We start from the raw sequence: 25686 nt of genomic DNA, 5'->3' as shown, positions 1-25686 counted from the left end.
AGCATCTACCCATCTTCCTGACACTTTCTTCACCCATTTCCCTGCAAGTCCAGTAAGAGGAATGTGTTCATTTTCCCTGACACCACAAGGTACATGCCCAAATGTAGAGATAAGAAGCGGGTTTTGAAAGAGTGCGGAATGCTGAGATGCTCAAATTTTCTGAAATTTGGGAACTATGCAATTTAACCATTTATTGCTGTTGCATTTATTTAGCAGTTGTGGTTTTAACAATCAGCTGGCAGGTGGCCTAAGACTTTGCATTTTACTTGTTTAAATGAAGGTGAAAGCAGGTGTCACTCAACTGGAAGAGGCAGCTGCACTCCCAGCTTCAGTGAACCCATTTGTTTGCTTTGACATTAGTGCACTCAGTAACTGCCCGTGACTTCTGAGCTCTCAAAAACATAAGGCAGGAGGGATTAGGGTATACTCATCTTCTGTCTCCATTTAAACTTCCTCTAAGACACGTGCAGGGCAGCTGCAGTGGCAGTCCTTGTTCTTTGCACCCTCACTTTTGGGCAAAAGAGAACTACTTCCCTGGAGCTGCTGGAACTGCTCCTCTCTACTCACTGGAGAAGGGAGCTGCGAGGACCTGGCAGGACTTGGAGAGTATAATGCCTACAGCTCCAAAAGGTATTGAGGGGGCTTGTGATGAAATGATCAGTGATGAAGTGTGATGAACGAATGAAGGCAAATCATCAAAAAAATGGAGCTGCGTAACACCTGCATATCATATTCTGCTCTTTTTCAGAAAAAAAAACCCAAACACCACCCCCCCACCCCACCCACCCCCCAAAAAAACCCCCAACCAAACAACAAACCGGGGGGAAATGGATAAATAAATAAATAGGATATGCAAATACAGAAAAGAAAATTTACACAGACACATGACAAAGAGCTTCAGTACCACCAGTAGTCAATAATGATGGAGAGGAAGAGACATGCTGGAGTTAACAGTTTCTTATCCCTCACTTCCAATATATTAAGGACCACAGAAATGCATGGCCTGAAATACTGATGACACAAAGGCTGAAAAATTATGGGGGATCAATCAAGGACAAGAACAGTAACACCAGCTACATTAATTCTTTAACATAAGCAATGCTGCTATTACAATGCAAATCGGAGGTAAACTTTAAAGATCTTACTAAATTAGTAGAAAGGCAGATGTTAAACCAATGAAACAAGGGTAACTACACAAGTTATCAGAGAGAAAAATCAACCTCTCAACAGTGTAGGCACAGCTGATCTCTTGGACTATGTGAGGAATGCAGATGAGCAGCATGAAGTTATCATGAAGCTTGTTAAAAGGCTGCAAAAGTAACAAAACCATGAAAGCATTAGCAAGAAAAAGATAATATAAAGCAAAAGTGGTAGGAAGGTGCACTGAAAGTACATTTTACTGAAAGTAAATGAAGCCCAGAGAAGAGATGACTCTAGTAGGAACAGGTGTTTCACTATCTGTAGTTCTCAGCTACATTCACTAGTCTGATGATTATTTTTTTTTAAAGAATAGGGTACTGCAGGGATTTAATGAAAAGCTCCACAGAACAAACAAAAGAGGATTTGCTCTTGCTACAGTTATTACCCTGCTTTGAACTGCTAAGCAGTTGATAAAGTGATATGATGCCATGAGGTCAACAGGACCTCATCTCTGCCCCTCCCTTTTCAAGAGAAAGGACCAATACTAGTACATTCTTAACAAGCTGGTCCAGTAGTACAGCAATGTTATTAACCAAGTATCTCAGTCATGAGACCAAAGCAGACTCTACCAAAATGCCCAGGATCTCCAACAACCAAATTATTAAGGCCTCTTTTAAAGTAATTAGGGCAACATGTTGTATGGATGCACACCAAGATGAGTCATGAAGAATAACTAACAGATTGACAAAATCCCTGGCTGCATTCCGTTTGAATTTACTGAAGGGCCAGTTCAGCAACACAAAGTTTATGCAACTTCTCTTTCTGAGAAAAGTGCAATTACCATCTATTGTAAAACAATTATATTCAGGGAGCACACAAACCCACCCCACCACCCCAAGCATATATGGTTTAAATCGAAAATGAGTTAAAATGCAAATAAATCCCTTTTGAAGAAGGGAAGTAACTGGAGAATATTTTCCAATAACTTTAAAGTTAATTGAGCAAGAGTTATTCTAAAAACATAAACACCTCTCTATGTCACAGCAAAGTTTAACCACATTGAAAATTTACAAGGTCAATTGATTTCTCACCTATCAAAAGATACAGAAATCAACCATAAATTTTCAGTGCAATTAAGTAGGTGCCCAAAAATTTCCTTTGATTTCTCCTCTGGGCATAATCATCATCAGGGCAATTATATTTACGTGAGAACATACATACTGCCTCATACTGCACTCTGTTGAAGGTTTACCTTATGCTGTTCTGCTCAATCACTGACACGTTTGAGAGTTTACACCACAGCTATTTTGATCATGTTGTGCCCCAAAAAAGCACCATGAAGAATTCTCATTATGTTCTCACAAAATGTATTATTAGCTCTCTCCGATGTCCTCAGAAACAGACCTCAGTTGCCAGAAGTACTGCTCCACAGGGATATACATGCACACTCTAAAGACAAAGAATGAACACAGGACATTTTTCCTCCTGTAACTGACAGCTAGAGAATTCAGTTTTGCCATGGCCTCCAAGTTATTTTAAATGGAGCGCTCAGAAGACTGGGGAAGGAAGAACCAAAGCAACAGGAATAAAATGTAACATTGTATACTTCAGAACCTACTCCATTTCACACTTAAACAGTTGAGAATACCTCTCATTTTAAGATCATAGTCAGGTGATTCTCCTACTCTCAATTCCTGTATAAGTCCTCTTTCTTTGGACATTTTTCTTATGAAGTAGAATGTATTCCATTTCTTAGCCTTTCTTCCTTCCTTCTCCTACTTAATAATACTGATTTTGTCCAGTACTTTTCAACTTAGTTTCAAACTAATGCAGCTATTTTTCTATTGGTGACTTTTCACTAACAAAAAGAGAGTAATAATAAAAAAAAACAATTAGAATAAAAAATTCAGGGGAGATGCGTTCCTTCTTATTTTCTTTTCTCTATGCAAGTCATGTAAGTAATGACAACACACAAATAGTGGACACACAAATTGTGTGACAGCATTTCTATATGCATATTTAGAACTCAGACGAGATTATACAAATTTTTCAACATATGTCAAAATAAATGCCTACATTATTTAACCATAGCCATTTAATGAACTAGAAAAGCAGCTGTCCTAATCAAAGTGGATTAATGTTAGCCCTTGAAAACTTGAAACCACTTGAAATCACTAAGCTTATCTTAAAATTTACATTTAGCTTATAGAAATATATTGAGGATCAGCAGCTTGTGTAAATGGCAGTGATAGTTGAAAACACTCAATCTTATGGCAAGGGCTCAGCATGTTGCGAGATTTATACCTAGTCTAGGGCACTGATTCAGGAAACACTAAAACGGGCATTAGAGTCTATTTTCTTCAAATTAGGCCTCTTGCAAATGGTACCTCAGGCATGTGCATGGACTGAAGGGGATGTTTCCCCCAGATACCACGACAGATAAAGCTATATACTTTTACCAGTTCTTAAGAGGGCAGAAGAAATCAGTTACTCTTCTTGAAGTCTTTCAAGAAACGTGTGCAGACAGGTAAGGCATATCAATCTTATATTTTCATAACCTGTCTGTAAAATCATCACCTAAAACTGCCTCACGCTGATTTTTAGACATTTTCAACTTTAAGGATGCTTGAACTTCAGTTACACATTATAAACAACAATTTTGGCAATCAAGATGCACTTCAGAAAACTCGCTTTTGGCATGTGATGAGCAATTCAGACACAAGTAAAAGAGGAAAGGGAAAAGAGAAGATTCAAGTATATTAAACATTGTTCCTTTATTTACAAAATGGAAAGAGAAAGCAATATTTGATATTTGATGTCTGATCATTTATTATCTTCCCTAGTAAATAAAGCCAGCATATCAGAGCAGGTTTATGAATGGGCCTGTACTTTTATGCAGCACTATTACCTTACAGCCTAAGTTTCTGGATAACAGACCAATGCTTTTGTTCAGAATGAGCTTCAGCTCCATTTGTAATATGAACAAATTGCCTACAACTCCATTTCTGTTCAGTGTCACCTGCATGTGTGTACAGAGAAAGATTTCACATGGGAAAAACCCCCTTTCTATGGTATATGGGGCCAAGAAGGAAAGTGCCTGCAAAGACGTACACCAGAGTAAGTAAACAGAGCTGCACTGATTTACACCAGCTGAGTCTCAGCAAATGTATTGCCTGTAACCACTCTCCTGAAGGCCAGAGGCAAGCCTGGAAAAGAAACAATGCTTCTTTACAATTATAGCCCATTTCTCATCAGCAACTGAAATATGGCAGATACTAAAGAAACATTCCGATTCCAAAGAAAACCACAAAGCCATTGTTTTCCACTGAACCATGTCTTAATTTGTTTTCTTTTTCTGATAGCCAATTAGTCTTCATGTTTTGCACTACCAAGCTGATAATAAGCCAAGCTCTTGCTGTCCTAGCCACGCTCAGGGCTTTTGTTGGAATTAGCTAGCTTCTTACAAGCAGAAGATGACACCTATGTGCATCAGGTTGTGTGACTGGCTGACATCCAGCCAGCCCTTGAAAGTCAAGGATGGGGTTACACATTCACTTATTATTCCCCTCCTCCTCTTCCCTCCTGCTACCATCTGGTACTTCCTCTGGCAAGTGCTGATGGTATACTGCTGGGTATTTTTATTACTTTAAACATGGACAAATGGGAGGTTACGTGTCCCCTTTTCTAAAAGAAATGTTAACAGAATGCAAGCTATAACTTCAGTATTTTTAAAAGCCTCCTTTTCCTGACACACATAGGCAATATTCCTCAAGTAAATTTCCTACATTTTCAAAAGACTGCTATTTTAAAATCTTAGCCCTAGTTTGTTCATCCAATACCATATGGGTTTAATGATGTAAGGCAAAGAACAACATGGACTATGGCTACTTGGACATGGTGAGGACAGGAATACTTTATAAGAATGCAAATTAGTATCAAATACCTTGTGCTCTGTTGTAAGGAAAACATGTACATGCAGTGATACAGAAGACAATACAGCGCAGAGAGCTAAAACTGAGCTGATGCTCCTTAAAAAGAACCAAAAAAATTTCAAAATCCTTTACAAAGCATGAATACATAGAAGATTTGCTTGTTTTTTAAAGATCATTTTAAAGATTTCATCTCATACTTGCCTAGTTTAGCATTACCTCCATTTAAAGTTTGGCCTAAGACATAAAGCCCAGAAAGGTACCTTATAAAAGGTATCAGTGCAAAACCTGCAGGGAACTGCAGTAAAATACTTAGTAAGTGCTAACACAATTTCAATGAGAAGACCCACAGGTTAAGAACCTGCTATTTATTTAATTAATTTCAGTGGTGCTGAAGAGGAGTGAAATGTATTCCGTACCATTATAATAAAGCAAAGCTGAGGTAAATTCATTAGCAGGATATAATACATTCCACTTCTCTCATTCTGCTTATATGCTGTGTTAGAGAAGACAGAACTCAGTAGTCAGGTTTCTACTTACTTAGTTTCAAAAAACCCCCTAGTTTCCTCATGAAGTTATTGGTGGGAGGAATAGAGATAGATATGGGAGGAAAATACAATCTGTGTTTCCCCCTCTAGGCAAGAACTATCTATTTTACAAAAATGAAGACTTTTTCGCCAACCAGATTCATCATCCACAACATATAAGGTACCATAGACACCATGCCTACACAAGATAAAATTTCAGCTCAGGTCCAGCCTCACAAACACATCCCATCAGAGATGAACCAGCTGTGATTCAGAGCCAAAGTATTTACCAAGTGACAGAAGAACATGTATTAAATAATGAAACAGGGATAAAAAACCAATAAATTTTGCTAAATAACTCATTACACAGGTGAACTTCAAAACCCAATAGTTAAAAGTATTCCTCCCTTGGGTTTAGCATTGCTACCTTCCAGAAAGTTAATAACACAATGTACTAGAAAGCACGGTTCCTTTGGGTCCATCCTAAGCTTAAACAAAAGTGAGGCCTGTTAATATGTATTATTCCAGGCTTTAGAGGATGTCAGTGACATGAAGCAAACCTTCAGATACAGAACCACATGAAGAAAGCTCCACAGCTTCACAAAGTCCTGTTAACATTAGAGCTGCGGAGGAAACACTATTAGCCTGCATTACATGATACAAGACACTTCAGGCATGTAGTCATATATATATATATATAAAGAAAAATATTGCTAGCCTTTTAAATTTTCAGTAACAGAAGTAGCACTTTCACTCCCATTTAGAAGCAAAATGCCATTTTTCATAGTTACCTGAAATTGCAAACGCATGTTGTCTTTGCTGTACAGCTCCATGCAGAAAGCTAGCATTTCTGGCATCACCCTTTGGCATACCAGACTGCTGGGCTCAACAAATGGATACTGTTCTCTTGTAATTACTTTTTAATACTGTGTATTATGGCACCCAACAGAACAGTAGCATCCAAGACCAGAGAGAAGTCCTCAGCTTTTTGCAATATGCATGTTAGGAAAGACAGAAGCTTCTGGCTGCAAACTCCCACTCCTGCTGCACCACGTTACCTGCAGTGTGAGGCTCCTGCAGCATGCACGCATCCCTCCGTCACGTTCACAGAGTGAATGCCCATTTATAGATAAACCAGGAGTTAAATACCATTGCCTTGCCTGTGCAGAGATCTACAAACTACCAGGAGAACTCTTTGTACATTATTCTTGCAGTGAAATATAATTTTCAGTATAGTTGGCAACAAGACTGCAGTTCAGCCAACGCACAGATTATTCCCTTAATCGGGAAGGCTTCAGAGCCAGGGAAGAAGATTCACTTTGATTTGTAGTGCCTCTCAGAAACCTCATGTAGAGTGGAAAAGACAGAAATACCATCCCACTTAAAAATATTCTCTCCAGAAGAAAAATTAAGCTAGCACAAGAAATCAACTCTGATCTGGTTTGAATCTGTTAAGAACGGCAAGTATAAAAGCACATCTCTGTATCAAAATCAGAGCTGTACCCAAGTTGGTACCTGCAGTGTGGCTCAGAGTAAGGCACGCACAGCCATACTGCACTCTTCTCAGCGTAAGCAGCTTTAACACTCAACTAGTTCATGCTCATCATCACCAGATCCAAGGAATTGTCAATTCTCCCCAGCACAGGGCTAGCTTGAAGGCATTTGGTGAGGCTTTTACTTCTAGACATAATTAAAGCTTATTTATAATGGCAGGTTCTCCTTGATATAGAAAACCTCAAAGTTTGCATGTAGAGAAATGTACGCTAATAAATGATCAACAGGAATAAACTACTGACAAAGATCTTAGCTACTCCGTATCAGAAGCCAAACGATACTTCCCAATTTTGTGCAGTTCTGTTTTGATTCAACAGATTGCCTCACATATTTTTCCTGTTACCGTGATTTTACTGTTCAACATGTACTTGAACAAAGCTTCACCCTCTCTTGCACACATATTACAAGACTAAATAGAAATGCTGAGATTGCTGTATGAGATTATTGGTCCATCAGACCTAGTACCTTGCAACAAAAACCTCAAGCTGCTTGTCTCAGAGAATGGCAAAACCAACAGTTTGCTGGATCTTCTCAGTTGTGCTGAAAATGATGATGACACATCACTAGTTTGATACTTCAAGGCAAAAGACATGTGATTTTCGATTTATTTGGTAAGTACAGGTTTTTTAAGAGATTATTCACACTTTTAAGTATAGGTGGGAAAAAGAATTCCTATTATCAGATCCAAAGTGTGACAATAAAAACTTGTAGTTTTGCTCATTCATCAACATCTCTAAGTGTTGGTCCAATTCTGAGAACATATTCTGGTTTATAAACCCTTGCTATTTTCTTGAGGTCTATCACAAGAGTGGAACCTGAGAACACTTACTACAGACAGCTGCTGTAACAGAAATGGAGAATCAGTGTATATCACCATTTAAAAACCCACATATGTTTCAATCGTTAGAAGTCAGGAAACACAAACTTAAAGAGAAAAGTTCTTAAGCAAAACTAAAAGAGCAATTTCTGTTCTTAAACTATTAAACACAACCCCTTAATGGAGCCATTATTAAACATAAATAAATATCAGTCGTAAAGAGGAAGAAATGTGGTTTCCTGGGTTGCATCTACTCTTACTATGTAAATATGTAAAGAATCGAACAGCCGTTTATGAATTTTAAAATGTTATTCGCATTATTCACTTTTCCTGGCTATTTTTTCTTTAAATTTTCTGACTTTCCTACTACAATGTAATTGATTCCCTAAAAGCCTCAAGCTGCAACATGGACTCTTACATGCTTATAGATGGGTAGCTATGACCAATAACGACAACAGATATGACACATTATATACCTTCTGTTGCAAGTTGTGTATTTTAGAAGAGGACTACAAACCCAAAAGGATTAGCATCAAGGTCGACTGTATTTCACCCCATTTTCAGAAGACTACCCCTTGTTCCAAGAAAACCATCACTGTTGGATGTTGAAAATGTGAACTATAGGAAGACTTCATGGAAAAGTCTTCTATTGCTTGATCTGTTCCTTTCACCACTGTGTAAGTGCTTACGGTGTGGGAGTTAATTGTATTAGTTATCTGGTGTAACAACCTGATTAATTCTGTACTTCAGCACTATTAGGTACCACACTATGCACAATTCACTGGAGAATGGATGAATTTAATCCTTCTGTTCAAATACAAACCCAAACAAGAATAATCCTTTGTTTTATAACTTTTAAATAGATAACTTAAATTCTTAATGATGCCTAGAGTACATTAGGAAGGCACTCACTGAAACTATTTAGCTAAGGGTAAATAGACACTTCCATTAGAAAGCCTAATTAATTGGGATTTAAAAATTAACTCTGATTTACAATGGACCATAAAACTCTCCAGTCCAAAATTTTATCTTTTTATTTGAAGGTTTGTAAAAGATCAAATTAAAGAAACAGTATCAAGAGATTATCCTTTGTTATTTCAACACCGTTCTCAATATTTGCAGCTGCAGAATTTTTAAAAATTGGCAGGCCTCAAAATTCATCCTGGGGTGTATTTAACTTGGCAGTCTGACACACAAATAATTGAAGGATAGGGAAGAGAAAGAAAATGAGAATATACAAAAGGCATACAAAAATAGGTTTATATAATACACCTATCACTATCACTTTTTGCACTATATCAGACAATCTCATAGGATATAGTGCAAAAATGCCCCATTAAAGAAAGCACTGAGTTCTGCTATTAGAAATCTATTTAATTTTAATAGCAAAACCACTCACTAAAAATTTACCACAATAAATGAGATGAAGCCCCAAAGAAGAATTTACTGTTTTCAAAATTTCAGGTTCTATAAATGAGGACATTTCTTCCCAATAAAGAGAAGCAGAATAATTTAAAACTGGCCCAGAAGTTGCTAGCTTAAAATACACAAGCTGTTGAACAAATGAAGCAATTAGTCATGTCACAGGAACTGCTCAGAACTCCTTCTTGTGTACATTGTGGCACAGCTATTTTTCCATAGCACAGAATTTTCAGGGTATTAGCCAAACAGGCAGAATAACAAAATATTTTACAGAAAATAAGATTTTTTTTATATCACAATCAAATAAGGTCTTGGTTTAGAGAGATACTTTTTTCTGAGTCATTCCTAAAAGCACTTGCTAAATTCCCTGAAGTCCCAACAAAAGATATACAGTACAAGCAAGTCTGAGCAAAATGAAGAATGAACACCAAATAAACACATTATGAAAGACTTTCTTTCCCTCCCCATGGGCCAAAAAAGAATCCCAGATAAATCCTCTGTATTTGAAATAAATGGCTATTAACAAAATACTTTCTAAAAGCAAGGGTGTGCTTGTGCATCCATTCTAAATTTGTGGTCAGAAGCAAAACAGAGATTGCCAGGTTGAGGGAAGAAGCTGCTCTTGCAATACTTTCCCTGATGGCCACCCTACAGTACCAGGAAGCCACTTTTGCTAGTATCTGGGTGAGCAGTGGCTTCCTTGAATAAACCCACTCCACAACAGCACAGCTCCCAGCAGGCATAGGAGCAAATGAAAACCTTTTATCAAAGAACCAAGAAAAGTTGTTCCTGAGCCTTTTGAAAGGGAACTGCCAAACCCAGAGTACAATGGGAGAAAGAGCAAGTAAAAAAATCCACAAAAACCAAACCGCACACTCCCACCTACCCCCAAAAAAACCCCAAACCACAACCCTGGAAAGAAAACCATGTAAATAATGGTTTATGCTCAATATAAATGACCTCTTCTTTCACTCCCAATGTGGGTTGTGTCATCAGTGCCTATAAGCTACCCATATACCCTATGAAGGGCCCAACCAGGCTGCAGAAGCAGTAGTCAAGGACGCCTGTTGAACTTGAGTATGATTTCTAATTTCCCATTCTGCTTCTCATCTCACTTCCTATTTTACTTCTCCTTTGTATGTCTATGTCACAAAAAATTCTTGCCATTGACATTACAATATTAGCATAATATTAACAGAACACCAACCAGAGTTATCGTTTTTGATCACTTGCAAAGTCAAGATTACAAACTGGCTGTATTTCCATTGCCTTACATTTGGAAAGCTTTTTTCCAAAATTGTATAAAAACCTTTCTGTAGATTTTTAGAAATATTAATTGAAAAAAAAATTGGATCTGAACTTATTACACAGTCTTCAAGAACATATCAAGTAAATAGTATCTAGCTTGTGGACTAGGCTTCTGATCCTTGGCTCTATCAGTGATTTAATTCCTGACACAAAGAAATATGTGAACATTTATCAATCAAACCTTTGTTGTCTTAGGCACATTACTTCAGCAATAAAGAACTCACCAGAAATATCCTTTCAAGTTGATCCTGAATGTCTTTCATTCCCGGAAAAGCAGCGACCCCTTGAATCATTTCTACAAAGATACAACCCACGCCCCTGTAGAGGGGAAAAAAAAAAAAAAAAAAAAGAAGAAAGTATGTAATGTTAGAAAGATTTCTTATAGATTAAATAGCCAGCAACAATATTTTGGTATCCATTACCAGTATTTAAATAATATTTATTTATTTCTTAAAATCAATGCCAGGCTGAAGGAGAAGCATGTGCATTTACTAAAACTGGTGTGTACATACAAATCCTTTTCAGGTGGCAAGTGCAGAGGTAGCTGGAATACAGTTGATAGCTGCTGAGACCAATAAAGGTGCAGCAGCTGCTCTCTGTGCAAGTGCTTCCTGAGCAGCATACTCATGCCCCCAAATAAATTCTGGGGACGTGGGAATAGCAATGAGAGATGGGAAAAGACGAATGGGGACAGGACTACGGCACGGAGGCACACTGGAAGGGCTTGGCACTAGCAGAAAAATCTGGAAAAAGATGAGTAAAAAGGAAAAAGAAATGTGACTGCTCACAGCCACTGAACTAAGCTACTGCAGATGATTTCTGGGATGGGCTTGCTTGGGCTTTCTTCTCCACTTTTCCAGCATGAAAGAAGGAAGCTCAAAGCCCATAGTTGTGGGGGGTTGCTGACACCATCTCCCAGAAGCTCTGGCTGAGAAGTGCTGCAACAGGCTGAGCAGCCATGGGCTCCCTGCTCTCCCCACCGCAACAGCGACCTCATGACAGCCCCTGTCTCTGGTCTGTCACACAAGGCTCTTCACATGAGTCTCCCTCACCCCATTCAGTTAAGCCACTGGCAGAAGTACTAGGGAATCAGAAGGGAAAAAATATCTGGTAGATACTAACTACAACAAAAAGAATGGATTCTCAACAGCTGAGGAAAGTTTCTGTGACTAAGCCCAAATTTCAGATAACCTGAGGACTTCCTGCATCTGAAAAGTAAAACAAATTACAAACTTGCATTTGAATCTTTTCTGGATGAAGAGAGTTCACGAACTGCTTGTTCCCCCAGAAAAAAACAAAACCAAAACAAAACAAACAAAAATTAAGGGAAAACATGCCCCTTGGCTACCAACTGGATGCAGAATTTGATTATGTATTTTAATTCATTCGATTACATTTCTCTACATACATTTTTCTACATCTTCCACATGCAGACACCTACATATGTTGTACAACCGTCTGTGTAAGTAACCACACCAAAAAAAATCTTCACCCAAAGCAAATGCCAAATCAATAACCCAAAATATGTTTCAAAATGAACGCAGAATTTGCAAAACTACCTACAGTACCACCTCTACCTGAAATTGTGAGTTATGTTTCTCTGTCAGCAAATCCCAGTGATAACCTTAATTTAACTTTGTTTTTAGAAGTAAATTATTTGGAATGTAGTAATTACATACCTTTGCTTGTGCATCGTGATGATGCATTCAGAAAGTAGCATTTAATTTTAGGCATATGTGTGCATATATTGGTAAGAAAGTGGTTCTAGAATAAAACAACTTAATGAAAATAGATTGCATATTTTCATTAAGGCCGGGGATGAGTATTTATAGATGCCACTTAACTAAGACTATTGGCAGACAACCCATACTTTACTCATCTCTGAAGGCTTTGACCCCTACTGAATAGTGAAATAATTTTATGTTCCAGGACAATGAGAGCTGATAGCCAAATTTCTTGAAGAAGAAAATTATAGATGTATCACTACTTTCTAATTCTACATCCCAAAGCATAGATATACCAAACAAAGTTTCTCCTTAGGCATTGAAAAGTGGAAAAAAACTTTGGAAAGCACAGTTCTGTTCAAATTTTAGAAAAACTCAGGTGTTTATAAAAAGAGGTTAAAATTTATGTTCTATATGCGTCTGCTCGTTACTGAGTGAACTGAATTGATTAAACTGCCATTCATCATTTAGTCTGGTCAGTGCTTCATTAGGCACAGACAGGCACAATATATCTTAGTCACATACTTATAAACAGTATCAGGATCTGAGGCGAGGAAAAAATCAAGATTTCAGTCAGAAGCCATTTATTCAAGATGAGGAATAAAACAATTGAATTTACACTAAAGAAAAGAGGATTAGAGTTCTATTCTTGCAACCAGAAAACAGGCATTTGATTAAACCAGTGTATCATTTGAGGTCATGTACTGCTATCTACAAAGAAACTTCAGCTCATTGTTTGAACAGAAGTGTTGTAAAGGTGTCAGGAAGATTTAGCTGAATTTTAAACTATTTCATATAATCTATTTACAAAATTTTCCACTTTTAGTGGGTCTGAAAAGTATGAGCCAAAAATCAAGGAAGAACTGTAAACAACACTATTAAGAAAAATCTCCTGTTTTGAAAGAAAAATCGTGTAACCTAGTACTCCATTTAGTCACACACTGAAATGAGCATGAAAGAGTACTGCAGTTAAATAAACAGCTAATACAAAAATCAAAAGGTTTTTAAAATCATTGAGGAGAGAAACATAAACAACCTTCAAGGTCTGAGCTGGAGGACTGCTGTTCCCTTTGGCCCACTTGAAAATTAAGCTTATCTTGGTTTCAAAGGTTATCACATTGAAGAATAAGTCCATAGAAAGAGAAGATTAAATAAATACTTAAAAAAAATAACAAGAAAAAAAAGTATGACATTGAACTGATAGGAAATACGCAGCCATTAATAGCACATAAAGGCTTCAAGATGGCTGGATGGTATTTTAGACATCTTAGTGGTATCGGTGAATTTTAGGCTCACAGCAAATGGAAACTGAGTACATAACAGGTTCCCTGAATCACAAACCATAAGTGCACACATACAGAGCATGAAAAGAAATAAAGCCTCTACAAGGCCTTGAAACTTAGTCCTGTTTTTTAGACCTCACAAATGATTAAACAGATTGGAGGTATTTTTGAGCAAAGCAAAAATTATTTTCTTACTTGAACAACCGGTTTGTAAGGAAAATTTAAGAGAATAATGCCATTCTTGGCTACAAGAAAACACACAGGGACTGGGAGAACGTGATGACTCTGTATTTAGAATTATGCAAAATGAAAGACAGGGAAGAACTGATTAGGATTTTAATAGTTCCCAGAACTGTAGATAAATCCAAGTGTAACTAGAAATAGCAGAATGCCTTTAGGAAATAAAAATTTTAGGGTGATCATTAGAGAAATGTACTTTAAAAATGTGCTATACCCCAGCCTCCCAATGGACTTGAAGCTTCACAGTTACAACCGTGTAAAGCTAGACAAGCTGAAACACAAATATTCTTCAGGGAACAGACTTGCATTAACAGTAGGGTGGGTATAATGATCTCACAGATCATCCCATCTCTAGTTTCTATGATGCAAAGATTATTTCTTGAAATATGAAATACAATAAATTAACTTGGCTTTAATGTGCATACCTCTCCAAGGGTATGTTATGTATGTATAATTTGTGCACACTGAACATACAATGACATTTTTAGGCAGCACTTGAGAAATAATTTGTGACAAAAGAACATTAGCCTAACATATTTCAGTGTACTCAACTCAGATTTTCCTACTCTCTTTATAGGACTTTTGATTTTGAATAAATAAGCCAAATCCTATGACTTCGTTCAGAAATCTTTCCAATGGACAGCACAGGATAACTTGCAAAGTAAAAGTGACAGCCATTTAATGTTGAAATGGGTGGCTTACCCTCTGATGACAAAAAGCATGACTAAACCTATTGATGTATTGATGAGACCATATGCGGCCATACCATCTAATACTGCTCTTCTATTGTCCTGCTTAATTTCCTGGGACTCTGGCTGTCACTATACAGCCTTTATATGGCATAAGAGTTAATAGCACAGCTAAATGAATTACTATTGCATTTGAATTGACATAGTAAATGAGCCTGTAAAAATGAAGTTGGATGCCTCAGGAAACAGCACCTTTTTTTTTTTTCTTCTCTTCTCCTGCACAGCTTTTATAATTCAAGAAGGTATTCCCTTAAAATTAACTTGCTTACTGGTGGGTTCATTTTATATTTTTGGTTTAAGAATACATTCTTGTCTCTGTATAACAAAAATCCTTATTGCAACAAGAAGAATCTCCAGCCTATCTGTACTTGAATACTGTAAAAAACAAACAAACAAAAAAACCCCCCAAAAGGACGACAACAACAACAAAAAAAAACCCCACATAAAAGCTTTGGTGAGGTATAATCTATAAAAGATTGTGATGATTTTTTCCTGCAGCTAATATTTTGATTTTTCTTTATGGACACATAAAAGAGACTACAAGCACACTCTGAAACGAGGAGTTATTTCAAAACCAAGTTTTAGTTTGTACTTAAATCAAGATTATAGAAAGACTATATGCTTACTATGTATGTCTCAACTTTCTGTCCTGAACAGATCTGCTTTCTAGCAGGCTCAGTGCAAGTGATAATATTCAACATGATCTTCTTAATGAAGACCTATGCTGGGCCTTCACATAAGGTTTCTATCTGGACATGAAGCCTGTTTCCAGCATGCAGGACTTGGCTTCAAAGCAGGAGAAGGCATTTTGTGAAAAGCAATTGTTTCCAGCAATCCTTCTGGGGAAATTTCTGGAATTCAGAGGAACAGTTTGAGTTTTCATTCAAGTTTCCCAAACTACAATTTGTAATGTTAAATATATAAGAATTTTAAAAAACAAAACACCCCCCCCCCAAAAAAAAAAAAAAAAAACCACCACCAAAACCACCCACCCCAAAAAACACACAGACATCACCATCCCCCAAACCCTGACTAATTGTTTTTTTTTATGGATTTGTCACCAAGAGGTAATACTGGAACCACTTCCACAAAATCCACTAGTAATATTCAACATGCTGGAAGGGCACAAAGATTTTTATCTGGTCTGATTTGTTAAGAAAAAAAGTCACATTCTTACATGATCCTGTGTATGAACAAAACTAAGAAAACAAATTTTGGGGGCAAGGAATGAAAAGCAAGGGACTTTTGTCTCTTTAATTGACCAGAATCTGGTTTAATTCTGCAGTGGCACACTACCAGAATACCCACAGATGCTGAACTTAGTTGGGATTTTTCTTTATGACCACTCTAGTCTGGTATGTGAAAAGTAGCATACAATGGGAGATACAGTCCGAACAAATACGAGCAATGAGGCAAAGAGATTACAGTTCTCACATGAGAAGTGACAAATGAAGCAGAATTTCCCTTCCATGATGACAAAGAACACCATTAAAATTTCTGCAGAAAGCAGATGTAATGAATGAAAAATAATTTACTTGAAAGTATGACAGTTCAAAAAATTTCTTGCAATCTTGAAGCAATTCTGATCATAAGCAAACAGAGTGCTCATGTTCCTGCCTGTGTCACTGAACTACCTAGAAATAAAAGCTCCAGAAATTTCTTTTGCAACCCAACCCTCTGTAGCAATGCTCAATTTCTATATTAAGAAATATTATATTCACGATGGATTACAATGTACATGATCCTTTTTTGCAAAAATCTATTAGACTTACTTGTTTTGTAAAAGCAGAATGCAAAAAAAGCTCAAGAAAATAATCTTCAAACCTAAGCAACATTCTGCCATGAGATATTTTCCTGTTGAACATGTTTTTCCTGGTTTTGTTTTCTGGATCCAGATAACTTTATAAGGTACTTTCCTGACACATGTGAAAAATATATTTCTAGAAGTGGAAAAGTGATAGTAAATCTGATGTTCCAAATTGATAAAAGTCATTTTAGACAGGAAGTGAAATGCCCTTCCAATATGCATAGTCCAAGATGTTTCCTCACACTTAATATTTTGGTGAATTCGACCCTAAGAGAATTTTCCAGTCAAAAGCTAATTCAGCTGATAAAACTTTTGAAGAACTACTCACTGACAAGGAGAGAAGTTTAATTAACAATACCTTGATAGTTAGCACAGTATCTTTACCTTAATATCCTAATCCTACAGATTAGCATTTCTTTGGAGAGGAAGTCATAATCTTAAAGAACATCAAGGGCAAAAGAAGTAATTTACCCAACTCTCAAGCCCTGAGCAGTATTTCTTCAGGGCCTGCTGCGATTCCTGCTCTCAGGTTTCTCTCACTGCAAACTGTTTACAACAGGTACAGGATAAAGATGCCTTTCTAACGTCCCCTGTGTAAAAAACATAACTTGGTGCACCTGTGTCTAAGGCAAGATCCCTTTTTATTTAATAAATATCTTAATTACTGTTGTAGGTCTTCATTGGTCAAATATTCATGAAAGCATGCATGGAATTACAGTGAGCACTCAAATCTGCACTCAGAGCAGGTTACATGTATGTGGAAGGTGGTCTGTTTCTGAAAAATACCATTTATTTTGCTAATAATAGTATAGAAAAGCACAATTTATTTTTCTAATAATAGGATAGAAAAACTCCATATGAAGAGCTTTCCCTAAATAAAGACCAGATATGAAATCATGTATACCAATCCAGATGTCACAAAGTTAAAGAACAGTGATTTAGTAAGTCATTTTGTAACAATATACTGGCCTAGTTTTAAGTGATTTCTTCCACAGCACTACACATAGATGACACTAGTTAATAAAAGTGAATTTAAAATATATCATGGCCCATAACTTCTTACGTTGCCTGAACTTTGTCTAAGAGTGTATTTTTTTAAAAGAAAAACAACAGGATATGAAAAAGATCGCCAGCTGTTAGCAAACACAGTTTAAAGCCAGCTGCATTACTAAACAAAATATCCCTAGTGACTTTTTGATGTAAGAAACCCAGATGTAGCAGTACATGCATTACCAGAATCAAAAATTATTTAATAACCTGTTTAAATTGCTTCATTTACAAACACCATATTCTTTCACAAACAGAATATGTTCATTTAGGGATGTTTTCCCCTATGTTTCAGTATTATTTATATACGGGTTTTAGTAATGTATAAACCCTTTATGTATTAAAGCTTATTTTCCTTGCATTGACTTTCAAAGGACTGTAAAATTCAAGGATTAGGACAAGTTACACCAGAAGCAATGCAAAGCCATTTTCCTAGCTACTAGTAAGTCTTCATCAAGAGGAGAAGTAAAAAAAAAAAAAAAAAAAAAAAAAGGTATATCAAAGGTTATCACAACTCTTTGATGCAGTCATGGGTAGTATAATACATTCACACAATGCTGCTTTACCAAATGCTGTCAGCAGTAAATCACGAAGCCCACTACACTGATTTCCATCACCAGCCTGACATCACTAATGCATGTATGTCTTCATTAATATTATTTTATTGCCACTGGCTATTTAAAAAAATGCAGGAGAATGTACCATTGCATGTGGATCATTAGCTTTTAGTTACCACCCTAATGCTTTACACCAGCAAATGAAGTATAAAAATAGCCCGCAGCCTCTGCCACCTGCTTCCCAGCCACTGTCCAGTGGTTTAATATTTGGGCTCTTTTTCATGCAGCTGGTCTGCTACTCAGTAGGAGCCCCATTTTCTGTTCCTTGGGAACCACCATGAAATGCCATTTATCATGGCTATAGTAAAGGCCCTGTGTCTTCCCCCCCCCCCCCCCAAATGGAAGAAACAGCTGTGTTTTCTACCTCAACATTATTTAAATATTTAGTGAAGTGGCTGCCTAGTTTTGCCATCACGTAGATTATCAATAAGGACAGAGGAGTGCACATGCTATCTGCCATAAGGACATAATGCCAGTAATTGCATAAAAATGCTAATGCTACAAACACACTTTTGATAACAAATTACCAAATTATCTTGGAATCCAATGGTAGGTAGGTTTCTCCATGTCTCCCTTCCTCCCACTCTGGGAAGCCACTAAGCGGGTTTAATGCAATTATGGCCCAGCTATGTACAACTGTTGTACAAATAAAGCCCCAAGCCTGCCTGTGCTCCAGCAGAGCTCACTGTCAGATACGCCAAATAAGCATAAGTGACCTTAACATGCAACTACACCTCTCACAATCAGACTTGAAGTGCTGTCTCGGATAACCCAGCAAAGCGCAGAATTAAAACCCCAAAGTTCTTCCATCACATATACAATACACACTTGCTCTGATTTCATTTCTGATGTGGCAGTAGCTCTGCTAAATTCCTGACATGTGAAAGAAACTGTATTACTAGGGCTTTTTCCTAAGCTTTTCATAGTTCTCCAGTTTGTACAGGGCAGCACAAAATTTGTAAGGGCTACAAATCTAGCAAATAGCAGTATGGTATCATTTTTCATTTTGAAACAGAACACACCACCTCTATCCTGGAGCACCTGTATCTTTTTCAGACCTATATGAAATGCTCTGTGCAAGAGGACATCACCTATTGCTATCACTGAAGATGGAATTATTGTGTTGTTCCCCAATACTGTTGCATCATTTTTGTCAGGAGACGAAATAGTGACCTAGATTGCCAAAGTGGCATTTTGAGTCCTTCCTTGATCTTCCCTTCTGTCCATGAAATTTGAGTATAAACATATGCTCATGAAGGAGATACTCAGTCTGCATTTATTGTTAAGTTTAAAATGCTCCTATTAGCTGCATGGCTTAATTTGATCTCTATCACAGTAACACCACATAGTTTGACTGGACTTCTTAATAGCTATTGCACTAAAATCATTATTGGGAAGAATGTCATAAGATCTGTTTTTGACAAGCTACCAAACTTTTGACTGAATAGTTTTTCTTTGTGCAGAAAGTTTCAGTGAGATTCAAAAATGTTTCAAAATCCTTTGTTCATTTTAAAAACAAAAACAAAACAAAAAACAAGTAAACCCTTCTTTACAAAGTGCAATATTTTTTTAATTGGTAAATGTAAAAAAAGAAAAAATCCAATGTCTCTTTTGACTAAAAAAGCATTTTAGAGGCCTTTTTGAACAGTTTGCTCTCTTAAATGATTTTAAAGTTTTCTTTAGCTGTTTCCATACATTCTTTCAATCTCATACTTCACAAATTGAGACATGTATGTACACACATACACAAAGATGTTGGACTCAAGAATTGAACACATGTAGACTGAACTATAAGAAGATGAGCAGAAATAACTATTTATGTCTCCCAGCCATTTCCATCCTCTGATGCCATTGTCCCACCTCACCTCAAGCAAGTCAAGCTTCTTGCGAGCATCAGAGGTATATCTTGGAAAAGAGATGATTGCAAAACATCAGGAGCAGATGGTATGAGGAGATTGCATATAATTTGTGAAGGCACCAGGTTAAAACCGATCTTTGGGGAAACAGGACTGCTTTAGTATAGATGAGAAGCTGAAATGCAGGGGGAAATTATTTCACATCTGTGAGGTGGAAAATAGTTTGAAGAAACCGAGACAGCTGATACAGAAGATGCTGCCTTTGGCTCTCTGGTGCAGTTGCATATCACAACATTCACACTTGGAGAAGTTTGCTCACCCTCCCTTTCCTGCCTCTTCGTTCATCTACCCTTACAGGTCAAGGAACTACAGCAGCCAGAGGCCCAGTTACATGAAACACTCTCTTCAGTATTAGATATTCTGGTATTTATATTCTGTAAGCCCTTCAAATGAAGCAATCCTGCAGCTTTTAACTCTTGTCCCCAGGAGTCAAGAACTAACAGTGCTATGGGGAAAAACAGGAAACCATACCTTTTCACCCACTGCATGAAAACATAAGGTCCTATTAACCTTACTTTACAGTTACCTCTAGATTTTAACATAATCATAATTCTAAATTTAGGCTGCCTGTATTAAAGAAAGATATTTCAGCAAACTATTAAAAAATACTGTATTTTTCTGAAACTTGCTTAGTATATTTTTTGCTCAAATGAAGCAAGTTGTACAGATTCAAAAAGTCAACATACATTAAAAAAAATATCTTAATATCTTCCAGAGCATGAGAGTTTCTTTGCAATGAAAAATATTTTTCCACATTTCTGTTTCTCGAATCAACATGTCTTGCTTCTACTAACACAGCTGAAGCTCTTACTAATTACAGAATTTGTACACATTACAGTGATCCTGTGACCTCAAAACATACAGGATAAATGAAGAACCTCCACCTCTGTTTCTAGCAGTCAAAAACCCAAACACCTTCTTTGTTCAACACAAGACTAAATGATGTTATCAAAAAGCAGCAAGCTGCTATACATTGTACACATCAAACTGTCCTCTCAAAGCATTTGAAAGAAAACTATTCAGTGATGTGTCACACGCTGATTTACTGCTAACAAGTACAGTAGATTAAGGTCTAAGGCTGTATCTTTGCACCCAGGGAATGCTGGTTTTGCCACCGCTATAGCTGGGCATGGTGAAAGTCTGCCTTCTGCAAAACAAGTATCATATCATATCAAAGCACCACATTAAGACTACAAAAACCAAACAATAACCCAGTCTCCTACAAAGCACCAATGGCTCTTCTAGTGGTGCATTAACAGCAGGTACCAGTTCCCAACCGGTGGGGTAGCAGGAGGGGATTCCTTTAGGGAGATACTGAGTGAAACACACAGATTACTACACATGAGATTTTTAAACTGTACCACTAATCTCAGCACATATTTGTTTTACACAAATAAAAAAATTCAGAGTTGAAGTGCCTACATAGAGTCTCGTGTAAGGATTCTGTACTTACCACATGTCAAGGCAGGTAGAATATTCTGTTGATCCCAGAAGGACATCTGGAGGCCTGTACCATAGGGTTACCACTTCATTGGAATATGTATGGCTGGGAACGGATTTAGCTCTTGCAAGACCTGTAGGGTAAATGCAAATAAAATAGTTTGCTGTATAGTTATGATCCTAAAAGGATATATGAGCACACTTCACATAACATGATGGCATGTTGCAAGCATTTTTTTACTTCTAGTATTGGAATAAGTTACAAAAGAAATGGTAGCATCTCTCATTTAGGACCTGGCTAAACAGAGCTGTGAATATAATGAAGGGATAATAAAATATGCTTTTCATGATGACAACCACAGGCCCAGGAGAGATGCAAAGATACATTGTGGCATACCTAAATGAAAGACAAATAAGCAAAGATTTTCATTTCCATTAACTGCTCAACCTTAGGCATCAACAGTCTTTTATTTCAATGTTATTTAGAAAAAGGAAATGAAAAATAAACTTCCAGACAAATAATGCAACAGATGAGATTTGGTTTTTTTAGGGGAGCCCAAGGAAACCTTCCACAGTTTACACTGCAAACCCCAGCCTGCTTATTTAAGTTTCTATTTGAAAGCAGTAGACATACTTACACATTGCCATTCAAATAAATATTAATATTACAGTAATACATCAGAAAATGGTATGTGCAAAATTCTTCTCTCTCAACAAATGTATATTGGCAATGAACCAATCTCAGAAGCAGAAATCATTTCAATGAAATCTGTGGCCACCTAAAGATATACTATTTACAATAACTGTCATTTAGGCTTGTCAGTCATGAAAAATAATTCACATTACTACACAACATAATCTATCTCACGTAAAATTGGAAAGACTTTAGGAGATACCCTCATATGCTAAAACCAGCAATAGAGAGCATACTTCTCTAATGCTTCCCCTATGGAAGCCTCTCTCCTCCAAGAAATGGAAAAAGATTTTCAGGGCTATGATGACTGTTCCCATCACAGGCCTGCAAACACATTTTCCAAATAAACTGCTCCTAGTTACAGCCTTGATCACCATCCATGCCCTTGCTAGGAACACTGGATATGCATAAGTAATGGAAATCAGGAGAAGGCGCTACTGGGGTTATTTTGTGTCTTCCTAAACAAAGAACTAACAATTTCTCATTCACAAAACTAATGAAATTACTAAAACAGAAGGTCACGTCTTCTACCTTATAGAAACCAAAAAGCAAAGTCATACACTCAGAAAGAAATATGGAACATGAAAATTCACATAAGAGTGCAGATGAGAATCCTTTGCACCTTTATTCTTAATACACTGGAGAAGCTATTTAGGAACAGTTAATCTCAGTGAATATATCTCCATAATAATGATGGCAAATCTTGCCAGTAGTTTGCATTATCAGCTGATTATAGCAATTAGACCAGTGTAGGGGAATAATTTGACTTGTATGCCAGAATTTCTTCTAAAAAAAATTGTATTTCAAATATGAATAACCTTTTTTATTATTATTTTTAATTATTTTTTAGGTTTTCAGTTTTCAGACTTCCATCTCTTTCACATTTATGCACCTGGCCACCAGCTTGACAAATAACTTGGCTCACACAGATAACTCAGGGCTGGCCAGGTATAGCTGCAAAGAGGCCAACAGAAAAGTCACATCACAAGCTCTGCAGTGCTTCTGTCTCCAGAATAATGTTATTTGCTTCTAAGAGATCAGAAACCACCAAATGCTCTAACTGGTGAAGAGCTGTTTTTCCTAGCCCACAGAAACATTAGGAAGTCTGAATTTCTGTGCCTGTATCCCACATGACTAAACTGAACAGTACTTCCTGAATTCATGGATATGGACCTACTATTATTAAGCTAAATAAAAATTATGAAAGGATTTGAGAAGTCTGGATGGTGAATGCCCCATCCTTCTTTGCCTGTCTGAGCCCCCCTTTAGTCTTGCCTGAGGAAGACTGAATTTGCTTGCAAACAATTTCCTCTCTAATTTTCTACCTAGCTTTGATAGGAGAAAAGGCATAGGCAGGCAGGGAAAAGGCATTTGTAAGTAGTCAGGAACATTGTGTGATTTGGGGAAAACTGTCAAAAAACTTCAGAGCTTGTGGGATAAGAAATGAACTCAGGTTGCCATGACACACAGTCTTTGATCCACACACTCAAGAAATCTCCCATGTAAGAATGAATGAGTACCCAACTTGTTGTAGCCAAAATCATACTGCAAATAATACAACATCCACGCTTGCCTGCCAGTTTCTGCCACTTTACTGGCCAGGATGGAGCTCTGCAAGAGCTATAGTCAGCCCAAGCACATCTTTCCCCCTTTCATGTGACCATTCAGCATGGAACCAGTCCTCCCATTCTGCTGGGTCTGCCACCCATTCTGTTTCCTTAGCCCACTGCTTCTAGATCTCCTCCACCTCTAATCCATTCCAGGTTAACTAAAATCCATCTGATTTTTAAAAGATGGCCCTTTTGTGCTAATCCCAGCTTGCTGGACAACTAAATGTTTTGCTTTAATCTGCTCTTCGCTCCCAAAACACCACAAAACCCTTACTGAGGTTAGCTGCTACATCTGGTTTCTACGTTATAAGATCATTACTGGAATGAAGGAAGTTACAAACAAAACTTTAATTTGTAAAAGCGAGTTGAGGCCACACATTGGCATCAGACAGCATCACCAGGGTTAAGAGGCTTATGAGCATAGTCCATATGTTTTAAGTTGTGACCAACTGGTTTCCTAGTTGAGCACATACACTACTTTGGAAACTAAATGGCCCAGTGGAAAGCAAGAGTGAACAACCAAGGGAAATACTCACAAAGGCTAAAATTTGGCAGAAGAAAACTTGGCACAGTCCCACTGTACAGTCAATTGCTGCCCCTGTGCAGAACTGAAAGGACCTGAATTAGGCTAACACATCAGAGGAGCTGCTTTCTCTCAGGGAGGGAACAAAGTTTGCTTTTTCTGAATAACACTATGCATAAAGGAGGCATTTGCAATTATGAACGTTTCCCTTGAAGACACAAAATTAATGCAGAAGTCTCTCATCACACTTCAGGCATGAAAGAAATATCCTCATCTTTCAGATATATTTACATTTTTAAAATAATTTAATCAAAATATATATGTGAAACACTAATAAGATACTGCATTTCTTGTTTTGATGCTCCAGTTGAAAATCATGGCAGTTAGCAGAGGTTTTTTTCAGATAACCTTCTGCAAGAAAATTTGCTACATATTTTAAACCCTTTTGCACATCCAAATATGCTTATTCATGCAAAATTTATTTAACTAGATCCTTCAGCTGAAAGAAAACTGAAGGGTAGGATTAATTAGCACAGCATGTTGGATCACTTTCTTTAAGGGTTCCCTGTCTGTTTCCATGGTTACACTACAGGAAGAGCAACAATCTAATTTTTAAAAGACAGAGCTTATGGGGGATCATCAAAACTTCAAATCTTAATGGCCAGTGTGCATAAAAGCCAAAAGGTAAATGGAGAGATCACCAGGTGACTACCCAATATTTACATACTGCTGCCTGAGCACTTTTTCACCTGTGAAGGTGGAGGGAGGACCTCCTAACAAGCAGTGAACTCCCCTCCAGTTCCTGTGTCTTCAAAAAGATAAAAAGGGTCAATACGTGTCCTGCTGTTGCAACCTTATTTTGAGAGAAAGAAAGCAAGCATAAGGTACAGTTATTAAAACTCAGGTTGCATCAGACCCACTGGGGAACTTGTGTGTAATTATGGGAAGAACAGATACTGTTTAGTGTTCTCTAGGCACTCACTTCTATGGCCATTATTTATCCAAACAGAAAGAAGAAACTGTTCTGATGCGTTACATACTGCAAGGCTTGCACAACAGCATCTACCTGACACAAACCACAACTTTCTTTTAACTCATTCATTAAACAACAGCTCAGGATACCCTGCAATGTCCTAGACTCCACATACAGAGTAAACGATCTATGCCTATGTATGTATATATCTTTAACACAAAAAACCTCCTGCTCTGAATTTAAAAAAAATAAAAAAGTATAAAGATATTTCCTTCCTTGGTAAATACAGTTTTCTTTGCTTTGTCTGGCTTTATCTTTTATCTCAGACTCAGAGGTTGTGTCTGATTTTACCTAGCAACAGTTGTT

The 25686-nt window shown here is 37.2% G+C and overlaps 1 protein-coding gene across 2 annotated transcripts in view; it reads right to left on the bottom strand.

Annotated features, from left to right (window-relative positions):
• The window catches only part of CDK14 (cyclin dependent kinase 14), a 316058-nt gene that overhangs the window by 113472 nt on the left and 176900 nt on the right, over nt 1-25686 (bottom strand). For both annotated transcript variants that reach the window (XM_080385509.1, XM_080385510.1), the window contains 2 exons: nt 21534-21654; nt 10922-11015 (listed from right to left, as the gene is read on the bottom strand). In XM_080385509.1, coding sequence (XP_080241635.1) covers nt 10922-11015; nt 21534-21654 — 215 coding nt within the window. The remainder of the gene's footprint in view (nt 1-10921; nt 11016-21533; nt 21655-25686) is intronic.

This window comes from Falco punctatus (genome assembly GCF_963210335.1).
Source record: "Falco punctatus genome assembly, chromosome: 4".
In the NCBI taxonomy this organism is placed as follows: Eukaryota; Metazoa; Chordata; class Aves; order Falconiformes; family Falconidae; genus Falco; species Falco punctatus.
Note: the sequence above shows the minus strand (reverse complement) of the source record. Positions and strands in the feature narration are given on the sequence as shown.